General features: G+C 38.7%; 1 protein-coding gene across 1 annotated transcript in view; it reads right to left on the bottom strand.

Annotated features, from left to right (window-relative positions):
* Window positions 1-13,364, bottom strand: part of LOC128718685 (roundabout homolog 2-like) — a 28,919-nt gene extending 15,555 nt beyond the window's left edge. The window contains exon 1 of the mRNA XM_053812304.1: window positions 13,120-13,364. Within this exon, the coding sequence (XP_053668279.1) occupies window positions 13,120-13,364 (245 nt within the window). The remainder of the gene's footprint in view (window positions 1-13,119) is intronic.

The following is a 13,364-nucleotide window of genomic DNA, read 5'->3' as shown; positions in this document are numbered from 1 at the left end:
CATGATAGACTAAGCGATGTACTCTCGCTTACACAAGTAGATCAGTAAACTATTCTTTCGTTTAGGGTAATATGATCGATAATAGCTCGAATTTTCGAAAGCAGCTTGTTTGTTATTGATTAGTAGTTTTGTGAAGTGGCCGAATGTTGTGAGTTGGAAAAACACATACACATATTTCTGAAAAAGTACTTTCTTGTTGCCTGTATTAACTTCTCTTTTCTTCCCTTAGGTAATGTTGCTCTTCGCTCCTCTCAGAGGATCCCCAGTTCGACCAATTTCACCGTTTGTTGTAGCGCCCTCTATGGTAAAAAAATCGAAGCATTTGATATTGATAGTTTATTTCAATTTAATTTTTTGTTATCCTTTCCAGACAAATTTCGGAAGATCTTGTCGGTCTTGGAGTGCGTTCACTTTCTCGTTGTATTTTTACATTTATGCTCATTCTCCCGCATTCCATAGTGAAGAACTAGCCAAGTTGGATGTTATGGCATGTGATCCCTAAATGCTTGTTATTGCAATAAAACGGGAAAACATATTTTATTTACGAAAGAAACCAATTCATTTTGACATTATTTGGTGATTCTAATACATTTCATGGTAATTTTTACCTAAGTCTTGCCCAATCGGGTATTCTCCTAATTCCTCCGAGTGGTCACTGTGAATATGCTAGCCTGGCCATTCTCTATTAATTATTAATTATTAAGTTATCTTCTGATAAGTCTTCTCACCTCATAACCCGACACAGTTTTGAGAGAGACGAAATTATGAAGAAAGTCATCAAGGCACTTTCTAAGGCACGCGTCGTGTGATCATGGAACATCTACTTGTCATGTAAAATAACCTCCAAGTATTTAACCTGTCGGGTTCTCTCGATTCGTTCCGTATTAACAACGATGGATGGAGGGTTGTCCAATCCACCAGTACACTTTATCGTGCAACTGGTCTTTTTAGTATTTAAATCTAGCTTTTCAAACTTCAGCCAAACATCTCGAGCGTTTAAGTCGAGATTAACGAGACACTCGGTTTGTTTGATGGCCTCGTGCGAGATCAACATAGCAGTATCGACTGCAAAAAGATTGATCTCACAAGACTTCAAACCCTGTTTCATGTGTTTGATAGCAAAACAAATTCAAACAATCGCCGTGCTTTTGCTTATCAGTTACACAGTTCAAACCTCAAACAAACCAATGCTTACAACTGACCAGCACTGATTTGCAGCAGCTGTTGAAGCCTTTCTGATGGGTTTTTGCAAAACATTGCCCTCATTTGTCATCCGCAACGCCATTCCTTGTTGTTGTTTGCTGCGTAATTACATTGGTTTACGTTGCCCAACCATACACGCGGTGTAAAGTCATGCTGTTATGCTGCCAGATAAAATACGTCATTTCGCAATCGTACGTTACGTAAAAGTCCCAAAATTAAAAATTATTACACGCATTACCATTAGCAGGGCGCAGAAGAGGCATGATGTGACGGACCACCCCTGTGGTCCAACATTCGTTTCCACACTCTAATTGCAATCAGCAGCGTGCCGTCATTATCACGTGCTTTTACGCTCGGTAGCCCGGCGAGGATCACGCATTCCGACACTAGGCGCCTTCGTTGCTCAATTCTTTTGGGAGGATTTTTTGTGTTCTGCGGTGTCCTTCTATCACGTTCACCGTAGGCCTTGTAATGGCCTACATCATTAGAGGATGATGATGAAATTTTCGTCTCATACCTCGGCCCAGCAAGAATCTTTCAATATTGGGATGTAAAAGCGAAGGTGAAAGGTGCGAACAAAAAAAAAATGTCAATCCCGCTCATCATTATCACCTTTTTACCATCAAATCCAATAATCGTCGTTAGCAGTAACATCACTTCCCATTTGCACCTTTCGTTGGAATTAATCGGCGTTTTCTTGGTGACTGCTGATGGGGGAAAACATTGTTGGAGAGTGGAAAATTAGAACTGAAAATTAAATGGAAATCCCTTATTGCATAATTATTTAAAACAAAATCCCCATTTTAACTCGCCTTAGTTCTATTGGTTTTGCTTATTCTTCTATTCTATTCTGTCGAGTAACGATTTCCTTCTGTTCGATGTTTTCGAACCGCCGACCGGCTCCCACACGTACAGTGTGTTTATTTTTATTGTCATGTCACACACCGTCAATACTGTCTCGGGCATGTCAAAGGCGCGCACCGGCCGACACAATTTGATTGCAATGATCAACGTACTTTATGAGCTACTCGCGATTCGAAAGATCACCCCGGTGGGCAGAGGGTGGTCTTCCTGCTTAAACCAGTAAACGCCCGGCGAACAAAGGTCGGTTAACGTTTGGTTTTTTGTTGTTGTTTTTGCGGTGACTCAACTCAATTTCAACAGAACGCAAGTTGCTGAAATCTCGTACACGATCAAAGAGTACCGTCCCGTGCAATCCGCGCAGAAGCGGCACAAGGTGATAATTCAGCGGCAGTAAGTGTTGATGTGCGCTATTAAAATAAAGAAGACGCCTTCCGCCAAACCAATCCCAACGCATTGCGGACATTTTACGCACCAGAACAAAAAAAAATCATAAATTTGAATGTAGTATCATTATTTTAGGATGGTACTCAGTTCGGTTCGGTGCTCGAACGATGAGATCAGCAGCTATGTTTATTTTAGTGTTATTTTTATATTATGTTATTGTGTGACATAACACTATTTTGGTGAAAATAATTATCAATTACACAATGTGCGAAAGGAAAATTCGACGCAGACAATTTTTTGTAATTTTTCAAAATTATTATTATTTTTTTGTAACGTCTTGAACCATTTTAAGAAATGAGGATACTATTTATTTAAATATCAAGTAAGGATTAGTAAAAGTTGTGTTGAAGCGTTGTTAAACTGTATAAAGTAATACTTCATTAAATATTAATCGATAAACACAAGAAATAAACAAAAGTTTGCTTGAAACAAGTACAAACAGAACATGACAAAAGGCTGGAACAGCTCAAAATACATTCCAACAGCGTACTTCCCGTGTGTGTAAGTGACAATCACAATGTCACAAGTGAATTAATTTAATGTTTCACAACCGACTAGCATGTATATACACTCCTCGTGTGCTCGGGAAAAGTTTGGCCAGCATTCGATTCCTGGTGCAAAAACAATACACCATCACCATCACCATTCGCTTATCGTAAGCCAGAGCAGATACCGTGCATTAGCATTGCAAAAGTTACTTCAACTAGTGCTTCCTGTGCTCCATTTAATTAAGGTCTAGTCCGGTGGAAGCTGCGGATGTGGTAACACTCAAGTTTACCCTCGCTTTCCAATTATCGGTATTGTCCTAATGCTTAATGCTTTGTGCGTTTGTTCTGCAAACAAAATGGGATCACTATTGTAATGCGGGTTTCAGGCGATGGTGGTGTGTTGCTGCTAAGAGTAATTGATTCTGCTGTACCGTGTGTGTTGGGTGTAGGCTGGATTGTAGCTCAAGCCGATAAACTTTTGTCTTGCTGTGGTACGGGCATGATGAAGGAGCAACTATCGTCATTCTTTGATGCTCCTCGTGTGAGGATGTGGTTGTCAACGGTCCGCGAACAATATTCCACTGTAAGAAAGGAGTAAGTTTCCATGCTGTCGAATTGATTGCTGTATGCAAATGTGGAAGTTTCTCCCACTGAAAAGACACATCTAGCTCTTATATTCTGTACAACACAAAGCTATATACGGTGCGTTTGGTTCAAAGAGATAATAAGTTCATTAACGTTATTTTTAGGCTGGGTAAGTTGACAAATTTTGTAACAATTGTCAATTATTTATCTGCATCTCAACACTCTAACACTGTGTGCTTTGATATCATTCAGCCTGATAATACTCCGTACAGATGAAAGGATTTGCGAGATCATTTTTGGCAAAACGATGTAGCCGAATTAAAAATTGAAGTTTTTTTTAAATAATTGTGAAAATAAGTTTGTTTAATATGCTTGATCATTAAATTCTCCTATTAATAATACATATATAAGATACATTTGCGGCTTGAAAATGGTGACTTTCGGAGTTTTTTTTAAAGATCAAATAATCTTTAAATAATAAAAAAATGTTCATAATACCGCAATGAGCCGTTTTAGGCTCTTAATAATAAAACAACTACAACCGACAGCCAGGTGATCACCAGGTGGACATGATAAAGGACTCCTGATCAGAGCTAGAACAAAAAAAAAAGAATATTGATATGAGAGCATACACTGGAAAGTCATTTTAGGGAAAAACTATAGTGGCTGTGTACGATGACATAAATAATAGTATGAAAAGCAAAAAAAAATACAGATTTTGCCCAAAACATTGTTATAAAATATGATTAGCAGATAAGTCTTTGCTCGTAATGGCCGAATTCGCTGTACTTTTCGACCAATAATTTTGAAACGCAATCAGTCTTGTTGGATCGAGGTTGAACTGTTTCACTAATTCAGATTAAAATATTCATCAGATTAAAATGGAACAAAAGGATTCATCAAATAACATTATTCTTTAAAAATATTTAGTAATTTAGTTAAAGATATTGGAAATTGCAAATTTGATGTCTTTGTTTGTTTAAAATAAGCTGAAAAACTGTGGAAAATACTTTCTCCATTCTTATATGTTGAGTGAAACAAAATAAGTATATCATATACGTTAACTTCAAAATGTATTTAAGAAATTGAATCACAAATTACTTTACAACACCCTGTTGCTTTGAGAATCACCATAAAAAAAACTAAACAATAACTTTCATCAAAAACCGTCTTAAATTCAAAACAACTCGTTTAAGTACGTCAGCACATTCCATAACCTTTGTTTCGTTCACAATTTGCCAGCAAGTACTCAATCACGCCAGCAATTCTTTGTCGCTTACGAACTAATTCCGCATGCAAAACGGATTCATTCAACTTCTTTTCCCCCGGTGGATTTGCTCGCCATCACCATCATCATCCCATCGGTGCACTACAACTGCTTTGCACCCCAAAACTACTCCCGCCAGTCATAAGGAACTGGCACTGGTTGCACTCCATTCTACCACGCTGCTGTTCGTTTTCCCCCGGGGAGAGGAATGACTTCGTTTCGATGGCGGAAATTTCTGCAAACCGTGCATTAACTGAAATGCAGTCGTACAATGGGTGGAACAAATGGAACCGTTTCTTCATTGCAAATGGAACCAATTCTCGCAGGACTTAAAGACGCTAAAAGATGGTATGGATGGACTGTAATTATAAGAGATCAAGATCATACTTGAAGAGTTATGTTCTTCAAAAACAAACTTAATTAATAGATTTTTGATTTAAATTGTAATATTAAATTAGTTAAGCTTTTTTTCCCTCAACAGCCTAAAGTTATGCAATAGGCGCGGCATCAACGTTCTAATAAGCATATCGTTCAAACAAGCTATAAAGTTTGTTTAAACACTAGAACTACCAAGCGTTTTTAACGTTTGTTTAATATTTTTAATTCTTACTTATTAGCACTAGAACTACTGGACCAGCTATTTCGACTGGAACGCTTATTAATTTCCGCACATTAATTTTTGGGGTAAATAATTTTTACCATAGTTGATGCATGACTTTAACGTATCTTTTCTGTGGTATGCTGTGCATTAACTAGTAGTTCTAGTGTTAAAACCATGATTTATTTGGAGCATAAAGTTTAATAATTATTAAACATGCTTAGACTTTTGCTTAGTAATAGAAGTTAAAATAACAAAATAAAAACAATTAAACAATTCAAGAATTTGGTAGCTCAATCTTCACAAAAAACCCAGCTCGTTCTACGATAAAAATCACCCGAGAAAATATGTGAACCAAAGCATTTATTTATGCAAAAACTGAATAAAAACCGAGTGAAGTAAAAAAATAAAACCCAACCCACGCACAAACCCCCCCCGTTTACGGTGTTAGCGATCGGCATGTGGTGCGACAATTTTCGCGCCTTCGCACCTTTTTACAGTCTGCCATGACCTTACCGAACACTAGCCCGGGCAGACGATCCTCTGCATTCGGCGTGGGCGACTACCCTAAGCGTTTGTTTATGGTTATGTCTGTTCCGGGGGGTGATAATTAAATGCACTGTGAAGCGTTCGCCGTAGACACGTTCTCGTTTCGCCGTGGGAAGAAATGGATGGTACCAGCCCTGGAAAAAGCTTTCGAAGCTTTCCTACAAACACTTGTAAGCAAAGATGGAGTTGATTGTTGCAAGTGTCACTATTTATTAACACACATTAGTTTGTTGAACAATGAAATTTCTGGAAATTATGAAAATCTTTTTTTTTTTACTTTTCTCAATATGTAACTAAGAAATACGTAAAAACCGCCGTGCGGCATGGGAAACACAAAAAAAAGAACAGCTCGTATTCCTATCCCAATAAATTACGGATTAGCCCCACTGTGTCTGCCGGGCGCGTAGTAATAAATAAGCAAAGCAACATATTACAACAAAATGGACAGCTTTGTTCAGCTAACCATCTTCTTCAAACGCAATACATCACACCACCACTTCCGGGGTGTGTCGGGAGCGTCATGTCATTTGCCCGTCGACAGCCGACAGTCTAATTGTTGTACCGGGGGCCACTCCTCTCGATACGGTCGAAGGTGTTCTCTTCACCTGTCTCACCTGTATGGGACGCGGCCGGGAACAAGACTTTAAAGACCCCCTTTACCACACCGAGGACGCAAGACCACCCACCACTATCTAATCTTTATGTATGCATGAAACTGTACATTTTATTTAAATCGCGTGTAGGAATGAGCTTTAAACAAGATTTACTGTACCGTTGATTGCATTGAACAAGAAGCTTAGAGAGGTTGCATTATTTAAAGACAAACAACGCAACACAAAACTGGTGGTGTGGTTGAAGTTTCACGTACAATCTCGATAATATGATCTATACACCGCCACGTTGTGGAAGTTTTTGGAAGGCAATTTCTGGCGGGTTGCACCGTCTGAAAAGTTCATCATCATCTCGGTGCTCGGTAAAATTCTTGCCACGGCACAACACAACAGTCCGTGCAGAATTTCCATAATTAATTGCACGTAAACCTTAACCGGCTAGACGGGCGGGAAGCTTTCTCCCGTGGTGCTTCTTCCTCCGTCGGTTCCATCTCGCATCACTCGATCGTTATCGTTGATGCATGAAAGTTGCTGAAACTATGAAAAAGTTGTAAATTTATTAACAAGCCAAATCGAGCCAACCAATTCGTCCTGTGTGTGTGTGTGAAGCAATCGGAGCAGAGAACCACCCCGTTTAGTAAATCCCATAAATAAGGGGTGGTAAATATTACTTCCCCAGGTAGTGACGATCGATCCGTTACGGGTAGTGATGGGAAATTTGAAATGGATTAATAAATCCATTGCGACTCCGAAGCCGAACACCCGGACTCAACTCCGAAAAAACATTCGAAGTCGACTCCAAATGAAATCCCAAGTTGACTTTGGATTTCACTCCAGAATCGACTCCTGAGTTGACCCCAAAGTTGTCTCCAAAGTTATTTTTTTCATCGTCGATTCAAGAGTTGTTTCCGAAGTTCTCTTCAGAATCAACTCCAGAGTTGTCTCCGAAGTTGTTTTCAGAGTTGACGCCAGATTTGTCTAAAAAAATGTCTCCAGAATCTATTCCAGAATTGTATTCAGAATCCACTAAAGAGTTGTCTTCGCAGTTGTTTTCGAAGTCGGCTATAGAGTTGCCTCCGGAGTTGTTTTCAGAATTATCTCCAGAGTTGGATCTAGACTTGCCTCCGGAGTTGTCTTCAGAATCGACTCCAGAGTTGTATCCGCAGTTGTTTTCAGAATTGGTTTTTTAGAGTCGACCTGTCTAAAAAGATGTCTCCAGAATCGACTCCAGAGTTGTCTCCAGAGTTGTTTCCGGCGTTTTTTTTTTAAGGTTGACTCCAAACCTGTCCAAAGAGTTGTCTCCAGAGTCCACTCCAGAGTTGCCTCCGGAGTTGTCTTCAGAATTGTCTCCTGTGTCGTCTCCAGAGTTGTTTCCGAAGTTATTTTCAGAGTCGACTCCACAATTATCTCCGAAGTTGTTTTCCAGACTCCAGAGTTGTCTAAAGAGATGTCTTCAGAATCGTTGGAGTTGAGTCGATAGAGTTGTTTTCAAAGTCGACTCCAAAATTGTCTCCGCAGTTGTGTTCATAATCGACTCCAGAGTTGCCTCCGGAGTTGTTTTCAGAGTCAAATCAGGAGTTGTTTCTGAAGTTTTTTTTTTGAGTTTACTCCAGAGTTGTCTAAAGAGATGTCTTCAAAAATGATTCCAGAGTTGTATTCATAATCAACGAAATAAATCAAAAGAGTTGTCTTCAGAGTTGACTCCAGAGTTATCTTCAGATTCGACACCAGAGTTGCCTCCGGAGTTGTCTCCAACGCTAACTCCAGAGTTGTGGGTTTAAACATGGATTTTGCCCAACACTAGTTCACGGTTTAGTTCACGGCGCTTGTTTGTGGTGCGAGGATATGAATCAGCAATAATCCATCCTGTTCGTCTTCTGTGGCCAATTCTGCTGCAGCACGATTGGTGGTGGAGCGCTGTTTGCCAACATTTGCATCACAATAGAGCACTTTTGGGGGATGGATGGATGGATGCTGTGGGTGGTAAATGTTGGAACAGAGAAAAAAAAAACGAAACAGGAACAAGAGAAAACCTTGGGCTCAAATTGGTATTGTTAAGTAAAGGCAAGTTAAAACCATCGGGCACACGCGTTACATTCGCGTTTCGCATTACATGTGTTTATGTTTGGGCTCGGATCGCAAGCATAAATTTGCAGCTTCACTAGCGACGGCGGTGTGAAATTGGAAAGACAGGGGGTGAAGGAACTATTTACGATACAGTAACATCGTGTACCGTACCTTACACAAGGCGGTATCTGCGCGCGCGAAGGCACCAAGGTAGCCGGCGTTCATTAAAAAGGCTCGCACCACCGTACAGCGCTGCTGAGGCTGTGGAGCATCATCATCGTTTGGAGCGCTCAGTGTAGCACTCTGGGTGGGTGAATAGGGCGGTGCACAGTTGCATCGTCGTTCCGGACCTGCTAGGATGTAGTTTTTTTTTCATGCCCCATACACCGTAGCTTAACATATTCCAGGCACAAACCGTGACGCAGCTTGCAGTGTTAAGTGTTTGTGTGTGTATGTATGTTTTTTTTTAATGCCGAGCTGCGTTGATCGGTGTGTAGATTGAGCAACAGTGCATGGCACAATGTATGCACAATTGAGTTGTAAAATTTGTACGCCATCGGATGTAACATGCGTACAACTAGGTCTTATTATTCTGTTTCTTTTGGGAGTAAATTTTACTATGATATGAAATTTTTAATCTGGAGAAATGTAATTGTGTTAAAAATTGGTAGAAACTATCAAGAAATATTTAAAAATTTTGATTGTTAGTTTAGTAGAAATAATAACTTAACTTTATTGTCGTTTTAGAATTAAAATACATTTTACACACACAAACATTTGACTGGAATGAATTTTTTTAACCAATATACTTTGTTACTCAACAAACAAACCTCAAACAAACCTTTTAAGATAAATATACTTGTTTATTGATTCTTTTAAAAAAAATCAATTGAACTATTTACTACATGACTTAAAAAATTATAAGGCTTCTGGTTTTATCAAAACAAAGAACAAAAATATGAAAAATGATGGTTTTTAACATGAATCAACAGACACCTGAAAAAAATGTCCAACAACATATTTACATCTCTTAAGCAAAGTGGGCCTGGTCGTTCTTCATGAATTAAAAAAAAAATTATGCTATTTAAAGCAGTTTACAATCTGTTTGATATAATAACAAAATAAAAATAATTATATAAGTAATAAAGTAACATTTATTTAATAAATGAGTGATAAAACGTTAGCAATTTTCTTACTTGTCACTATAACGCAGAAGTGTAAGCCAAAGAAATTAATACTTGCTTAGAAAAAAGCATTTGAAACAACGCAATTGGATAAAAGTAGTAAAAACATTAAAGTCAACAGCAAAATTATTGTACAATTGCAACAATTAGGTAAAAATTGATAAGAAAAAAAAATCACACAATTAAAAACAGTAGCATAATTAACGTAACATGTGACAATAAAATACAAACGTGAAAAGAGAAAACAAAAAGAATAAAAAAATGTGAATAATACATACTAAACTAGCGTAATAAATAGGGAATTGAGTCGTGTTGATTGAATAATGTGCAGCATGTATTAATTTCATGAAATTTATATTACAAAAATAAATTTATTAATTTAATTTTGATTTGAGCTAATGTTTTGCAGACTACTGTACCGTTGTAATGTAACGATACTTGTTTTTAACTTACGCCCGGCTGATGCTGGGGAAAAAAAGCGTAACAAGAACCGATACCGAAGACACAACACCGGTAGCGTACAGGAAGCGTAACGCGTGGCAGTTGTTATGAGTATCACGATTTATTGACCATTTTGACCGGAAAATGGTTAAGTGCAAAAAAAAGGAACCAAAACCAAAAGGAGGCTAAAAAGAACACCGCCATTTGATGGGAATTTAATGCTACCGATCGCTCATACGCGCGCTGAAGCTTTTGGTAGCTAATTTTCGTATCGATTTATAGTCCGACGGATGGGTTTTAACGTCGCTTCCCATGCACAACTTTCATTGGATGGATACGCTTTTGTCAAACAATGGGACGTAATTTGAATCTCGCACAGTATCGGATAATGAGCCCTCCACTCCGCCAGCATATCGAGTGATAATTGTTTCATCGTTAAGATTCTTCAGCACCGAAACTTGAGCCATCGTGAGGTCGCGATGGTGCGGGAGTGGATACTGTTAAACTTCCGACCAGCCACCGACTTGGCCGGGTAGCCGACGAGCAAGTTTTAATTTGGATGGGTTTTTCGCCTCAACCACTGGTTGGGAACACTTGGCTGCTTAATATTCATGCGAACTGGAAGGGCTTTACACTGAAGATCAATGAAAAAGCCATTTAAAACCGAACCATTGCACGGGCAGTGGGAAGAAGCGATGGCAGCAGCAGCAGCATTTGCATCGCCTCGGTGCAATCTGTAGTACATTTTGGTTGTGCAGAGTGGATCCGTTTCCGTTCGGTTTCGGTTGCATTTTTGTACATTGTGAGGGTTTTGGTGGATGGTGTAAAACTTTGTCAATTAGGTTTGCTGGTTGTTTTTGAGCGATGGTTAATGAAAGCGAATTATATTCACCGTAGATCCCCATGACTATTGTCCTAATTGCATGTTGTAGCCGAAAGAGGATGATTGCAATTTGTGGTGTGGAATTAAGATGGATTTGAAAGTAAATGAGAAAGATTGTTGGAATGTAACAACTTTCATGCTTAAGATGCAAATGGTAGACATTGATCGTGGTTTCAATTCGTTTGCTAATTATGTTATAACGAACTTATTCCCTTTTCTTTAATAATTGATGGTTTTGAGCATCATTAGTCGATAGTTTATATCACTTGCAATTTGTTGTTAGGAATTTGAAAATAAAATATATTTTACATCGCAAATTTTGTAATAATTGAATTATTCCGTGCATTCCGCACTGTACTTTGTCTTTTATTTGCAAGATATTTTTTAATTGATTAACATTACATAAAATTTAAAGAATTTAATTTAGAAGAGAATTCATCATTCAATATTTGAAGAAAATTATTATGTAGATCAGTATTCAAGGCTTTGGAGAAGGTGTGAAAGAAAAGTCATATTTTGATAATATTTCTGTAATATGCAGGATTTAACACACAAGCGGAAGAGAACAGTAAGAAGAATTGCATTACTTTGAACTTGATTATGCAGATTTTTTTTCGAAATGTTCTGTTTAATAAGTCTCACAAACACATAAATCTGTTGTGAGTCGAATTCTGATTTAACTGAAGATTAATATGGATGATTCTTCTCAAAAAGATTCATGATGTAGTAAGCTAGTTAAGAATTCTTTGAAGACTTTTGAACATTTTCTTTACCTTACATTTCCTAAACGACATGAGCCTTTAAAGTCAATATAGCAATATTCCGAAATAGTGAGCATTGTTTTATTGTAGTAATCTTCAGAACTTGTAATACCTACAGAACAAAAGGTTTGTTTTCCCTCTAAAATTTTTAAATTTTCAATATTTTATTTATATTTTGTGCAAAAACATCTACTTACAGTTGTTTCTCATCATTTTATCATAAGTTGAAACAATGTAGAATTCTATTAATTGCTAATTTCACTTATTAAATGGTAAACGACAACTGTGAAACTTACTTTTCCGATTCGATTTTTTACGAACTTTGCTCTCAACATAATCGAACAAACTAGACCATCTTCGTGATACTGTCACAGAAAGCCCTCGTAACGGATTAACTGTTTAAACTTGAAATTTTTAGTTTAAAAAATACTATATTGAAAATCAAGAAGAGTAATTTTTAGTAAGAAATTTCATACCCTGGGAAGTTAGTATTGAATCACGTTGAAATTTAAATCGAAAAATAATCGATGATACAATTATAGATTTTTTTTGCAGTTGACTCTTATCTTAGTTTAATGTTTGTTACCAATTACTCAATATTTAATCAGAGATTATGTTCTTAATGTTAATTTATTACTTAGTAATTATTTTACGCATTTTTCCACACTAAATTCCGTTAAACTATACCGCTCCTATTGCACCGTTGGATGCGTTACGCTCACTGGAAGCAAATGCAACACCTTCTCCTACTGCGTCACGCTCCTGCAACATGCTCCATGTAGCATTACGCGGCACCCCCTTGCGAAAGAGACGCCGGCACAACATTTCGCCTAGTGCGGTCACAGTCTCAGCAAACGCGTGCTCTCGGCCATCTCTCACCCGGAGCGGATCCAGAAAACTTAACGAAAGACCTAAACGAATGACGAGGGAGGCGGCGGTGCGAGATAGCAGCACAACCGAACGCAGCAAACCCTGTACCGGTGCCCGCCAGCCAGAAAGGGATGCTGCGAGCGTGAGCTTCTCTCATTTCGTTGTTACGCTCCGCATTCCCAGGAGGGTTTTGCTACCATCGCGCGTCATCGTTCGTTTCGCTCTCAGTCTTTTTCGAAACGCGTCCAAGTGAACGTCGAACGTGTGTGTGGCTCGGTCGGTTGTTGTGGCCCCCGCGCGTTACCAGTGTGCAGCAAAACAATGGAAACCGTTCCAGCGCTCGCGTAGCGTGACTCGGTCGTTGCAGGGCTCGCGTAGCGATTTTTGTTCTTCACGCACCAGCGTCCGTTTTAGGACGTGCTTTTTACACTGTGTGAAGGCTCCTTCGTGTTCAAACTCTTCTCCCGCGTGCAGGTCCGCACGTCGCAGTGGCCGATCTTCGTGCTCCTGCAGGATCTTTCGTCTGAGCGTGGTCTGAGGGTGGTGCAT

The sequence above is a fragment of the Anopheles marshallii genome, chromosome 2 (genome assembly GCF_943734725.1).
Source record: "Anopheles marshallii chromosome 2, idAnoMarsDA_429_01, whole genome shotgun sequence".
NCBI lineage: Eukaryota > Metazoa > Arthropoda > Insecta > Diptera > Culicidae > Anopheles > Anopheles marshallii.
Note: the sequence above shows the minus strand (reverse complement) of the source record. Positions and strands in the feature narration are given on the sequence as shown.